This window comes from Schistocerca piceifrons, chromosome 2 (genome assembly GCF_021461385.2).
Source record: "Schistocerca piceifrons isolate TAMUIC-IGC-003096 chromosome 2, iqSchPice1.1, whole genome shotgun sequence".
In the NCBI taxonomy this organism is placed as follows: Eukaryota; Metazoa; Arthropoda; class Insecta; order Orthoptera; family Acrididae; genus Schistocerca; species Schistocerca piceifrons.
In genome coordinates, this window is record NC_060139.1 from 909,129,072 (window position 1) to 909,143,974 (window position 14,903).

The 14,903-nt window shown below is 40.5% G+C and overlaps 1 protein-coding gene across 1 annotated transcript in view; it reads right to left on the reverse strand.

The window, feature by feature from the left end:
- LOC124776847 (kinetochore protein NDC80 homolog) overlaps nt 1-14,903 on the reverse strand; it is a 165,908-nt gene that overhangs the window by 42,980 nt on the left and 108,025 nt on the right. Inside the window, exons 10-12 of the mRNA XM_047252015.1 lie at nt 7,055-7,260; nt 6,602-6,808; nt 6,395-6,499 (exon numbers count right to left, since the gene is read on the reverse strand). Coding sequence (XP_047107971.1) covers nt 6,395-6,499; nt 6,602-6,808; nt 7,055-7,260 — 518 coding nt within the window. The remainder of the gene's footprint in view (nt 1-6,394; nt 6,500-6,601; nt 6,809-7,054; nt 7,261-14,903) is intronic.

A 14,903-nucleotide genomic window follows, 5' to 3' on the forward strand; every position in this document is an offset into this window, starting at 1 on the left:
CACTGACTATATTCTTTCTCAACTGCTACTTCCCTTTCAAATCCTTTAACTCTTACTGTTAACTGTTGTCTGGTTATTATACAAGTGGTAGACAATCTTTTGTTCTCTGCATTTTATCTCTGCTGACTTCTGAATTTCAATGAGTACATTCCAGTCAACACAGTCAAATGGTTTCCCTACATCTACAAATGCTATAATTGTAGGTTTGCCTTTCTTTAGTCTATCTGCTAAGGTAAGTTACAGGATCACTGTTATTTTGCATGGCTCTACATTTCTATGGAACTTAAACTGATCTTCCATAATGTCAGCTTCTACCATTCTTTCCATTCTTCTATAAATAATGTGTGCCAGTATTTCACGACCTTGACTTACTAATCTGATGGTTCTGTAAGTTCCCTCAGAATGCCAGTTCTCACTTATTGTTAAGAGACATGTACCCTACTAAAAAAAGTCTACAGAACATTTCAAGGGACAGAAATAAGACTCATAAAAACTATGAACCTAACTACTAGAAAAGGCAAGATCAAAAATCATGTAAACAGGAATACAGCCAGCGTCAAAGCTCCTATTACTAGAGTAATAAAGAAAAATAGACTGCACTGGTATAGGCACATTATGAGAATGGACAATAAAAGACAGCTACAAAATATTCTGAAACAAAAGTCCCAGTCAAAACACCATGTAGAAGGCTCATAAAATGCTGGACGGATGCAGTGAAATCAGGTGTGGAGTAGAGAGAGTTGCAGTGGGAGATGTTTCAGAAGAGAAGCTCTATGAAGACAGGAGGATATGGCAAGCACTTGTGTATTGTACACAGGAAACTGGAAATGTAAAACGATGAAACTGTACTGCTGCTTCCCAGACTTTGGGCAAAAGTCATAATTATTTAGCAAAAGAAATGAGGAATTGTGTGGAAGCTGCTGTGAAGCGTGTTAACAGACTTGAGTCAATGGTTGCCAATGTGGTCATAATAAGAGACACACAAGGGGATTGTGAAGCCAGTAGAGTACAGCAGTAAACTGTACCACACAGTATGTGATGGGTAACGTGACTATGTTCGAAGTTTTAGTAAAACAAATGCGTGCCAGAGGCATATAAATAAATTTTAAACTCGAGGCGGGCATCACCTCTCATTGCCAGAAACCAGCAGCAGCACCACAAAGTCAGGGCTACACCAGAGATCACTGGGTATCACCAGCAGAAGCCATGGGTTCAAGACTGAGCTGTGCCTATTGCCAGCACTAAGTTCTTCATGAGACTTTGTGCCACAGTCCTGTCAACCTGCTGTCCATGCTTGCTGCTGTCACTGATGCTGAGTTCCTAATGGGCCTTGGGGCCACTGTGCCAGCCACAGACCTACTTGTGCCAGAGGGCAGTGAATCGTATCCCAAGAACAGCTGTCTTCGTGCGCTGCTGCAGCTATTCGAGTGAAGTGAGCTGTCATTCGGCCTCCACAATGCTGATGAAAGTAGTGTGCTGCTGATGTCAATAGCCGTGGCCTCTAAAGGTTGCTGGCCTACCAAAGGCTTTCTGTCACCAAGGCAATGGCTCAGCAGCCAGGGTGGATCCTGCCGCCAATATGTTAGCGCTATCTGGAGACAGATAGGCATGGTTGCCTCACTATGTAATGTATTGAAATCAATAAATGATCATACGGCACTGATGACCAAGAGTCCCCACCTGAAGAAGTTTGGCCACTAAGTTGCAAATATTTTCAGTTGATGTCACACTGGACAACTTACGTGTCGATCATAAGGACACACAACACCCAGTCACAGAGCAGAGAAAATCTCAGACACAGGCAGGAATCAAACTGGGGCCTGCTGCATGGCAGTCAGACATGCTGACCGCTCAGCTAAAGGGGCAGACAATAGAACTCATTCTCAACTATCAATGATGTTTCCACTGGGCCCACCAGCCCATCACTCACCCCGATTCCTTCAAAATGATGTGTCCCCAAGGATATCGGTAGTTCAGAGGGAATGTCATCTACCCAGATATCCCATTTTAATTTAGGCCTTACTGGGCTCTGCCACATTGTTCTCACAGTATCATATGCCTCTTGCACCTTTCACCACACCCTTCTATTTAATATGAGAGCCTGTGTGACATCATGGTACCAATCTATTTGTCTGCATTTCAGCCAAGTTCTTGCTGCATCAGTAACTTCTGTACAATTGCTGTTATGCTTCCTGTGGAGTCTATCCTTCAGTGGGCCAAAGTGATTGGACTCAGATGGTGTGAAATCCAGGTTGTAGTCATGGAGGAGGAGGAGTGCATTCACTATTTTGTGGCCAAGAACGTGCTGTAACCACTTCTTGTATTTTCTGTAGCAGTCTCTCAATATATTTAGTCTGACTATAAGGGAGGACTTAGAATAGAATAACCCCTTCAGTGTCCCAAAGGCTATACCCAAGACTTTAACAACTGATGGCACTGTTTTGAAGTACTACTTCGAAAAAGATGGTGTGTAGTGTCACTCCATTAATTGCTATTTTGTTTCAAGATCAAACTGGTGAAAGCATGTTTCATTGCATGTGACAATGTTTGACAAGACATCACCACCATTAGCCTCATAACATGCAAGCAATTCAGTACAGACATTTCTTCTTTCCTCTTTAAGTTCTTCAGGTAGGCATCTGCGAACCCATCAGGCACAAACTTTTGAATACACTAACTGAAGGACAAGTGTGTCAGCACCACTGACAGGGATGTCAAGCTGGGCACCAAGCTGTTTGACTGTTATTCATTGATGACATCAAATAAGTGCATCTACACGCTACAACACTACAGGCGTCTCCAGCTGTGTTTGGATAGCCTGAGTGTGGGAGATCAGACTTCCTTCTCCTTGTTCTATTGACGACACACACTTTACCATGTGACTAGTTTTTATACACTGCCTTGTGTCCGTAGACATTCTGTGAACACCTGTTGACATATGGTTTTCCGCTAAAAGGAAGTCAATAACTGCTTTCCGCTTGGAATGTACATCAGTTTCAGACACCATTTGTAGGCTAGTTATTGCACTGCCATTTACCCCGACAATTACTGGAAATATACAAGATGATGACAGAATTTTTCAGGACAATTTTGTTTGAAATTAAAATTGGCCAAGAAACAATGGGTTGTGTTACTTACTGAATGGCTCTCTTAATGAAAGAAAAGAGGAACACTGAAGGAAATTTGAAATCATGCAAAAGGTACCTGTATATATAAGATGTTCTCAACAGTTATTTCCTTCCATGTTGTTATGCAAATATTTCCTTTCGGAACAATGGAATCAAAAAACCAACGTATATTCCAAACAATCAATTTTGCACTGAAACAGCTATATTGACATATATCAAGTCAACAATTCAGCTGCAATAGAGACAGCAGCAATAGCACCATACTGAGAGGCCACTCTGAGACCACTCATGATGTGGGCCATGCCACTCATAATGGTGTAGTCTTAAGCACATCGCATAGAGCCCAGACCCTCATGATATATGCAACCACTCTACACTGTGCCTGCCCCAGCTTTTACTACGATCAAGGACACTGCTTATACTACATACTGTGCTTGAATTGTTGCTACACAATTATACTGTATGCTGAATATAGTGATTGTAGAATAAACCACACCTTGGTTAATTCAAAACTAAAATTGGAGTATGTTTTGTTTAGCAAAATTATGTTGTATGATTAGGATTTACATCCAGCAAGCGCAAGCCCTCGTCCACATCATGGAAGATGGACAACGGTAGAAAGCTGGGGATCTCCTGTAGGGACGAAGTACAATGGGAGACTGCATGTGTCCCCAGACTGCTACACTAGCTGTGAAGGTCTTACAGAAGCACTGAAAAGTAATGCCAACAGCACTCTGATGAAGCTACGATAGGCCTAGAAATCCAGTAGTGGACAATCTGTTGGCTTAGAAATGGAATGAGCTTCAGAAAGCATCGATATAAAAGACAAAGACCCAACTGTAAATATGGATTGCCATCTGAAACAATGAGTATTGAGACATTGACTGGGAAGGTGGAAGAGATGGTGGATACAATGGAAAGAAGGAAACTGCATTTGTTGGGATCAGCAAAAACAAGGTGGAAAGAAGAAGGAAGGAGAAAACTGAGAAAAGATTATTGATTATTTTGGAGTGGGAATGATGATGGAAGGAGAAATGGAGTGTTGTTAGTAGTCAGAGATGGGTTGAATGAAGTACAAAGAATAAATGACAAGATGATAATAAAACCATCACTGAATGGAAAGATCATGGAGATATTACAAGTGTATGTTTCATAGGTAGGGCACACTTCTGCAGAGAAACAAGAATTTAAAGAGAGAATGCAGAAATAGATGGCAGGAAAGAGTGTGACAGTAATGGGGAATTTAAAAGCACATGGTGGGAAAGAAAGACAAGGGTATGACAGTGGGGGGTTGGGTTGTTTGGGAAGGAGACCAGACAGCGAGGTCATCGGTCTCATCGGATTAGGGAAGGACTGGGAAGGAAGTCGGCCGTGCCCTTTCAAAAGAACCATCCCGGCATTTGCCTGGAGCGATTTAGGGAAATCACAGAAAACCTAAATCAGGATGGCCGGACGCGGGATTGAACCGTCGTCCTCCCGAATGCGAGTCCAGTGTTTAACCACTACGCCACCTCGCTCGGTTATGACAGTGACCTTGGACTAGAGGGTTAGGGTGGGCGAAATGAAGAAGGTGAAAAACTTTGATTTTTGCCAAAGAAATGGTTGGTTGGAAGACCTATTTTAACAAAAGGAAAGCCATGAGATTAACTGGTACAGTAATGACACGACTACAAAGTCAGTAATTTACACTATTTTCTATGATAGTGAAATGAATATGAACATCACAGATAACTGAGGTGAGATGCTTTGGATAATGACCTTAGACTGCTAATAATGAATCTCAGAGGAGCCAAGTATAAGAAAGGGACAGAAACTAGGATAGGTGTAATAAGCGTATGGAAACTGAAAGAAGAAAAGAGCAGGTTAAAGTATCTCAGAATAGTACAGGAAAATTTCCCAATAGATGGACCAAAAATAGTGAAGAGGAATGGGGAAGATTTAAGAGGACATTAGTAAAGTCCACTGGAAACAGCTTGCCACAGGACAAGCAAAAAGTGAGAGAAGGAAATGTATGGTTCCAGAAAAGGACAACACAGACAAGAGAAGAGTACCAGACAAGAAAGAAAGAAACAGGCAAAAAGAGTGGTGGTAGAGGAGAGAAAAAGGTGGATAGAAGAGTGGACCGAAATGATGGAGGAGCATAATGAAATTTCAAAAAAGGTTCTATATGGGATGGTTAAAAGTAACAAGTGCAATGACATGATTGACTATGTTCAAATGGTGAATAAAAGTGGTCAGGAGGAAGAAATTAAGGAGGAACTATTGCGGTGGTGGTGGGGGATGGGGGAAGGAGACCTGGACAAGGAGAAAAACTGAGGAGGAAGAAAAGAACTGGAAACAGAAAAAGGAATTAACATAGAGAGACGTAGAAGATGCACTGACAATTAGGAATAGCATAGATCGCTACTCACCATTAAGATGAGTTGCAGACAGGCACAAAGGAAGGACTGTTACACATTGTAACTTTTGGCCGAAGTCCCCTTCTTCTTTACTGAAGAATGCTTAGGCCGGTAGCTATAATGTGTAACAGTCTTTTCATTGGGTCCGTCTGTAACTCAACAGGTCATCTTTGTAGCGTGTAGCAATCCATCCTTTTCCGAATGGTTTATTTTCCAACCTGGAGTTTCTATTTTTACAAGATACTTTGAAAAAGATGAAAGGCACCAGCCTTGGATGATCTAAGTGTAGAGATGATGAGAGCAGCAGAAGAGTTGGGGATACAATGTCTATTGAGTGACGTAAATTGTCTGGGAAGTGAGGACATCTGAAGATTGGAGAAGGGAGTAACTGGACCAGTCTTCAAGAACAGTGACTAATTTCCAGTCCTGACTTATGGCTCTGAGGCCTGTGTTACAAAAGGAAGTGAGGAAAGCAAAATACAAGCTAATGATATACAATTTTTTAGAAATAGTACTGAAGTGTCAAAGATGGATATGTTTTTCTTCAATAACTCTAGGATCCTGTTCATTTTTTTCTGTAGGAAAAATAGTTTGCATGTAGCAAAGGAGGGAACATGAAAACCTCGTGCGGGAGTTTTGAAGACTGAAGGCCAGGTATAACACTGTAGGTTGCATAAAACAACATTGGTAAGGTTTGCTGAATCACCCTTTATGTATGATAGCAGTTTTATAAGAGATGAATTTTGAACTGCCAATGATGTAATGTTAGTGATGTAGTTATTTGTTCATAGCCAAAAAAACTATCAATGGCAAAAAAAACTAATTTACACTCTATAAAGCAACACAGCACATGCATGTATACATTACCTTCTTACTGTCACTTCTCAGTTTTTGCAGACATTCATCCAGATCCTGCAGATGACGTTTTCCATTTGTTTCATCTTCCAGTAATTGATCAAGTTGTTCCTTCCACTGGAGGGAGAAAGACATTTAAGTATTGTAATAAATACACAAAAACTTAGAATTATCATTGTTATTAGTATCTGAGAAATAAAAACAATTAAGGTACAATACCATAGAAACTTCTTTCTTAAGGTCCACAGATGACTTTCCTAGATGAAGCTTTTTTGAGACAAGTTGTTTTTTAAGATTACGCAGCTCAGTTTTTGCATATTTCCAGTCCTCAAGATTGTAACGAGATCCTATCTTGAGACCAGATACTTCAGGTATGTTGACTTTCTCACACTGAAACTTCTTCAGCTCTACGTAAGGATTATCAACCTTTAACAAAAAAAAAATTAATAAATAATAATAATAATAATATTTGAGAAGTTGCACCAGCCATTGGATAATTTGCAAATAAGAAACAAGTATTTTTGATGAAACACACAAAGCCTTGTGTAGAATAATAAGCTCACAAAAATGGTATAAAGCATTTTTTTTTCACGTCTGCAACTGTCTTAAACAATGTTCAGGCATAGAGTCACCCATTTCTCTTACTAAAATTAAAATGCCTGTCAAACAAACCTCTGTTTTAATTTTTGCAATCTCTTGATCAGTCTTGTATGATGATGTCTTCAGTGATGAGCACAGCTCTTCAGCATCTTTTATTCTCTGCCGCAGTTCCAAACATTCCTGTAGGTTTTTCTCTTTATCTTCTACGGTCATTTCCTGTGTCTTGCATATCTCTTCCAACCTCTGAATGTCTTTTCTTTTTTTATTGTTATATTCCTCTGAGAAGAAACAAATTAAGTTATGTATGTATGTATCATATCACATTCTATAGATTCATACAACAGTTATCTCCTACTGGATGTGGAAGAGTTCACTATTTATTGTAACAACAATTTTCCTGTAGAACAAGCCAATGTCCGACAAAAATAGTATTGGAAAATATAATTTAACTGGATAGATAAAAAATCAACTCACTAAGTGCTGGCAGGAGAAAACAAAGAGAGACATATTAGAAGTTTGCAAGCTTTTGGAGCAACTGGCTCCTGCTTCTGGCAGAAGGGCTGAAGTGGAAGGAAGTGGGGTGAAAGAAAAGGACTGGTGAGGTTTAGAAAAAGGGGCAGAGTTTGGAAAAGTCACACAGAACCCCAGGTCATGAGAAACTTACAGAACAGGTTGAGAATGACAGTCTTTCTTTCTCATCCTGTCCAGTAAGTCTCCCCTGTCACGTAATTCTGGGTGGCTTTTCAAACTCAACCCCTTTTCCTAAACCTCACCAGTTCTTTTCCATCATCTTTCTTTATTCCACTTCAACCCTTCTGCCAGAAGATGGAGCTACTGGCTCTGAAAGCTTGCAAACTTCAATACTTTTATACGTGTGTCGTCCTGCCTCTGCTTAATACCTATCCAATTACATGACATTTTCAAAAACTGATTATGTTCATAAATACAGTATTAGGTCATTCAATGCCAAGTGGCCTTCAGGTTCTTGCATGACCACCATGGATTTTGATAAAATTTTTGTGCATGCATTTGCACGGTTTCCTATAAACATTGTTATGGTTTCACAATCACCAATTCAATACTTGCGGAGGTGCACTCATCTGTATGATCACATTTCATAACTTTCAACAGTGCACTCTTATGTTTTCGGCAATACTGAAACATAATATAACAAGTAATATTTTCTTGAAAGAAACTAAACTAGACAATCTTGTACAACTTTTTAAACAATGGAATATCCAGGGTGGAATATAACAATACTACGAAAAGGAAAGTTGCTACTCACCATATAGTGGAGATGCTGAGTCACAGGTAAGCACAACAAAAAAATATTACAATGAAAGTTTTCGGCCTTTAAGGCCTTCGTCAACAATAGACGATGTATTTTTGTTGCACAAAGCTACTTATGTACTAGTAAGCTATGAACTTCTAGTTTAAAGTACAGCATATTCTGTGTTCACATGATTAGTTTGCAGTTTATGTGAGACAATGTACTGATGAGAAATTGTATAAATGTGTTGCTATAGTCCATGGCAGCTTGACCACTGCTGGTTGTCCAACAGCAGTAACGGGTGGGTTTCTTTATCAATGCTTCCCAAGCCTGATAGTGACTTTTTTACATAGGATCCCAAGCCTGATGATACATTTCTTTAAGTGTCAAGGGCAGAGCTAGAAGAGGCCTCTTAAGATCTTAAACTTATATTTACTTCAGTTACTTGAATTTTTTGGCTGTTTCATTACTTTGCAGTTGAATGTCATGAGAAAAACTTGATTGCAAACCACACGATGTCACTGATGGTGCTGGAATAACTGAAATAACATGCTGTTCCAGAACCCAGCACTTGTCACTTTTGATGTCCAATAAAATTAATTTTGTTGGACATGTGAGTACAGAAAGTTTATCACAGCATCCTTCTATACAGCAGAAGTCTAAGATTTTCCAGTCCATCACTTTTTCATAAATGTATGCAGCATATTGTCCTTGCTGGAGGTCTGATGTTAATATCTGTCCTTCACTACGGTCAGTAATTTTGGCTGGAAAAGACGTTGCACCATTTGAAACTCTAATGACCTGAATTCTTGTTTCATCAATTGCCAAAAAATGATTACTTTCTCTAGTTCCTGCTGGAGTACGTCCACATTTAAATTAAGAAGTTACATGAAGTAACCTTTTATTTCGTTCAATTTCTTCTTTGCTGACAGCAGCAAATTTAATGCTCTCAGTGCAGTGGTGAAACACATCTTTAAGCATAAAAAATTACCTATTAACTGGCAGTTCGAAAGTTTGCTGTCACAGCTAATCATTTTGTTGTATATCTGATCCATCACAAAGTGAGTTTCTGTGACTGGTAGCAAAAGAATTCCTTTTTGCTGTCATTCCAAAGTATTTTACAACAGCACAAACTCAGAAAATTTTTGGAAGTCTTGTACTGGGCACTGGAGCCATCACTGAAATAACAGATGTGGGATATCAGAACAAACTGTGTTTTTCTATAGTTGATAAGCTCCTTGAAAAACATGCATCACGTTGCAGACAGTCACTGACAACGCAAAAACTCTCAGATTACACTTTCTGATTTTTGGAGGAAACAAACAACAAGTAGATGGACTGTTGCTTCACTGTTCCCAGTGGAAACTTTGCACTGCATTCTGAATGATAAATGAATAATTTTTGGAAAAATACATTAGGATAATAAGCCTGTCTTCTTTAGACCAAATTTAAGAGCTTCACAACGCAAACTTTGGTGTTTGGTAATGCAATGATGGCATGATGGACTCCAAAGTTTTGTTGCGACTTCTTCAATAAATTCATCTAATGTCATTTGCTTTGTGTCCTGATCATATGGATTGCTTATACACAATAATTTCTTGTCTATCACACTCTATGAAATAGCTGGCAACTGCAGATGCCACAGCTTCTGCTCCACGACACTTTTCATGGCAATGTATCATGCAATTTTTAGAGTCCAGACTGCAGACTGGATTGCTGTGAAAATCCTTAGAATTTTTACTTAAAGCTGCTTCCCTAAAAATAAGCTCCATATTTTGATTAACTAAACAAACATTCCTGCATGTATTCTAGCCAATTCAACTGTTACACGCCATTTTGGTCTAAGTTCACAAAATTCTGAGAACCTTGTTTCTGATCCATTTAAATTTCTGCAGCAAACAGACACTTCCCATAAAGGGCAAAGCAACAGTCTTTTCTGCAGACATGTCTTTGTGCCTGAACGTCTAACTGGTATAAAATCCTTTTTTTCAGAACATACTCTGCTAAACTCATAATTTTCAAAAGAATTTTGCACTCTACTAGTGATTTCTGCTGGTAATGGTAATTGTCAATTTTCACGAAGTGCTAGAATGCCCTTCTCTGCCTTAAGTTTTCAGCTCACTTTACCATCCTTCCTCACACTTCAAAACGTGTCGCCGTTTCTCTCATTGGATTCCTGCACATTGCCTTTCACATCAGTCAGCAAGTGTGCACGGTCAGCACAGTTACCGCATTGTTTAATTTTACTGGTTTGTTCCATGTGGCAATTTGTACCCAAAGCATTTGTAATTTGATTTTCAATCAAACTCTGTACCCTCTGATATTTCTGCTTCACGTACTGGCGCTTATCTCTGGTGCTTACTGTTCATTTTGTGTGAAATTCTCATCAGCCTGACAAAACTTCCTACAGATATTAATTCAATGCAGTCTTGCTAGCTGGACAGATATTTGTCTTGGCTTTATATAATGAACAAGCATCTTCATCTTCTTCTTCTTCTTCTTCTTCTGCTCCCTTCTGTGTTTCTATTCAATCACAAAAGTACTAATTTGCAAATCACCATTGGCTCAAATTGCAATTTAATGAAATTATGCACATTGTATAACACCAGAACAAAACATTCAACAAAAATATAAGTATGTAGCTAAGCAAATAATAATTAAAACTAGTATTATAGATATAGATCAGATTATAACCTTGCACAGTCTTGTGAAAAACATAAGACGTATGCTCAGCCAAAATAACACTCACTACGCTGCGGATACAATAATAAACTGCAGATAGTTTTAACAAGGCTCCACAAGAATGAAAGAAACAGAAGTATAGCCAGCTGATAAAGTAATTATTGACATAATATTGTCTACACAATGTGCACCTTGTGACAGTTTCCAAGTGAAATAAGTTAAATACACTCCTGGAAATTGAAATAAGAACACCGTGAATTCATTGTCCCAGGAAGGGGAAACTTTATTGACACATTCCTGGGGTCAGATACATCACATGATCACACTGACAGAACCACAGGCACATAGACACAGGCAACAGAGCATGCACAATGTCGGCACTAGTACAGTGTATATCCACCTTTCGCAGCAATGCAGGCTGCTATTCTCCCATGGAGACGATCGTAGAGATGCTGGATGTAGTCCTGTGGAACGGCTTGCCATGCCATTTCCACCTGGCGCCTCAGTTGGACCAGCGTTCGTGCTGGACGTGCAGCCCGCCTGAGGCGACGCTTCATCCAGTCCCAAACATGCTCAATGGGGGACAGATCCGGAGATCTTGCTGGCCAGGGTAGTTGAATTACACCTTCTAGAGCACGTTGGGTGGCACGGGATACATGCGGACGTGCATTGTCCTGTTGGAACAGCAAGTTCCCTTGCCGGTCTAGGAATGGTAGAACGATGGGTTCGATGACGGTTTGGATGTACCGTGCACTATTCAGTGTCCCCTCGACGATCACCAGTGGTGTACGGCCAGTGTAGGAGATCGCTCCCCACACCATGATGCCGGGTGTTGGCCCTGTGTGCCTCGGTCGTATGCAGTCCTGATTGTGGCGCTCACCTGCACGGCGCCAAACACGCATACGACCATCATTGGCACCAAGGCAGAAGCGACTCTCATCGCTGAAGACGACACGTCTCCATTCGTCCCTCCATTCACGCCTGTCGCGACACCACTGGAGGCGGGCTGCACGATGTTGGGGCGTGAGCGGAAGACGGCCTAACGGTGTGCGGGACCGTAGCCCAGCTTCATGGAGACGGTTGCGAATGGTCCTCGCCGAAACCCCAGGAGCAACAGTGTCCCTAATTTGCTGGGAAGTGGCGGTGCGGTCCCCTACGGCACTGCGTAGGATCCTACGGTCTTGGCGTGCATCCGTGCGTCGCTGCGGTCCGGTCCCAGGTCGACGGGCACGTGCACCTTCCGCCGACCACTGGCGACAACATCGATGTACTGTGGAGACCTCACGCCCCACGTGTTGAGCAATTCGGCGGTACGTCCACCCGGCCTCCCGCATGCCCACTATACGCCCTCGCTCAAAGTCCGTCAACTGCACATACGGTTCACGTCCACGCTGTCGCGGCATGCTACCAGTGTTAAAGACTGCGATGGAGCTCCGTATGCCACGGCAAACTGGCTGACACTGACGGCGGCGGTGCACAAATGCTGCGCAGCTAGCGCCATTCGACGGCCAACACCGCGGTTCCTGGTGTGTCCGCTGTGCCGTGCGTGTGATCATTGCTTGTACAGCCCTCTCGCAGTGTCCGGAGCAAGTATGGTGGGTCTGACACACCGGTGTCAATGTGTTCTTTTTTCCATTTCCAGGAGTGTAGTTACAGTTAGTATATCTGTATAAAAGTGCAGTAATACAAACTTACCTTTAAACTCATAGCTATTTAACAGACTAATTTCACATAAGAAACACAAGGTTTACATTCTAGAGAAAATTTAATATTGTACAACACTGATTATGAACATTTTCATCAAGTACAGCATGGTTCAACACAGTGCTGATTGTTTGGGAAGAATTTTTGATAAGACAGAACCCAAAAAATTACAGTTTTCAAATACAAAATTATTAGAGCCACAAAAAAGAGAAAACTACTCTTTCTATCGGATCCTTCATTCTCTTTCATTTTGTTTAAAAATAATTTTGTAGAACTGAACACTTTAGAGATGTCAAAAAAACAGAAAAGACTACTTATTTGCAGTTTTTCTGGCTCAATTTTGCTTCCCAGTGATCAGGACTTCAGAGAGTCATAAACAATTGTAGAACATAATGAAAGATGCCAGATTTGAGTACCATCAGAATATGGGCTATTTTAAATGTGCCTCCACCATGTTATTTTTTAGGGCTTTATAATGCTTGCATTGCAAAATCAGATCTAGTTTTTGTAGCTGTGCTAGGTCTTTGTAATGAAAATAGTTTCCATACTTTGCAGGAAACTTTTTTTTAAAAGTAGGATAAATTTAGAAAAATTGCCAACTTTACCCTGAATTTGTGTACCACTGGGAAACAGAAGTAGAAAGAAATTTTATATTCTAAGATGTTGTATTGGTAAGTAAATATGTGCAAAGTTTCAGGTTTATCCAACAGTTGCTGTGAGAGATATTAAATGATGAACTTCACAAATTTTCAAGTACAGCAGAGTACCGCTACTCCAAATGTTCAGTTAATCCGAACACGAAAAATGTTAGTCTAAGTATGGAAAAGTGTGTAGTAAACTGCTGTACTTACACCTATTTTAATTTACACAGTACAGTAAATATGTATTAGAAAAATTGGAAAGAAAACATTAAGTTTAAACAATGCATAACAATGAAAGAAAAGCTGTCAAACTTACTAAAATACAGTGGACATTTTATCCCTACTATTTAGATGACAAAAACTCAGTCTGTTTTTTGGCGTAATGAAGAAAGTCTGTTACTTATATATGATGCACAGTTGCGCCATCGTCTCACAAACATCAGATCAGCAGTTGAAGCAGTGGGCTGTTGTTCCAAATAAAGCAGTGCGAGGTCAAGGGCTTCTGCTGCGTCACTGTGTGGCACCTGCCCTCCTTTGTCGCTTTCAGGCTCATTGTCACTTCCATCACAGCAATCCACTTCTCCCTGGTCTTGAGTCACCGCAGAAACTAAATCAGCACCAGTAAGGTTCTCCACACATGCCCCATCCACTGCCATCCACTCATCTACGTCTCCTTCACCAGCTTCTGCACATCTGGGGACCATCAGTATCATTTGTAGCAGATTTTCCTCTTCATTTTCAACTAAGTTGTCCATAAATTCAAGAGATGTACACAGATTTCTCCACAATTTTCTCAGAGTATTTTCTGAAATATTCCGCCATGCCTCAGCGGCTCAATAAACAACATCCTTTACAGTGGTCTCTTTTATTTTGTCCACTAAAGGAATGCTATCATTTTGGATCAGCATTCTTAAAAATTGTTTTCTGTAAATCAGTTTCAATGTTTGCAGTATGCCCTGGTCCATCGGCTGCAGAAGTGATGCAGCATTCGGCAGCAAAAACTTCACCAAAATTTCTCCATCACATAATAATAATTCGTCAGTGCTGGGGTGAGATGGCACATTATCAATCAAAATGACTGCATGAGGAGACAAATGATTTTCCTTAGAAAACTGTTGAACAGAGGGAACAAACTGGCCGTGAAACCATTCTTTGAACAGCTTACCATCCATCCATGTTTTTTCTAGTTGTGAGAATATATGGGCAGGGATTTTGTGTTGCAGTTTTTAAAAGCTCTGGGCCTAGCAGATTTACCGATCAGCATAAAGGTAGCTTGTGATTAACAGCAGCGTTGCTGCATGCTAATCAAGCCACACGATCTTTGCACATTTTAAAATCAGGAGCTTGGTGTTCTGCTTTTGATGCCAGGCTCTTTGTTGGCAATGCCCTAAAATTAAGGGCAGTCTTGTCAGCATTATATATTTGTTGGGGAGAATACTTTCCCTCTCTCATCATTTTTTCACTCACCCAAGTATTCCTTCGCTGCATCACAGTCAGAAGAAAGCTTCTCTCCACTAACTGTTAGCTGACTGATTCCATGACTTTTTTGAATCTGTCCAACCAACCCATACTCACACTAAAAGACTCATCACCATTCATTAACTTGTTCAGGTAAACAGCCTTC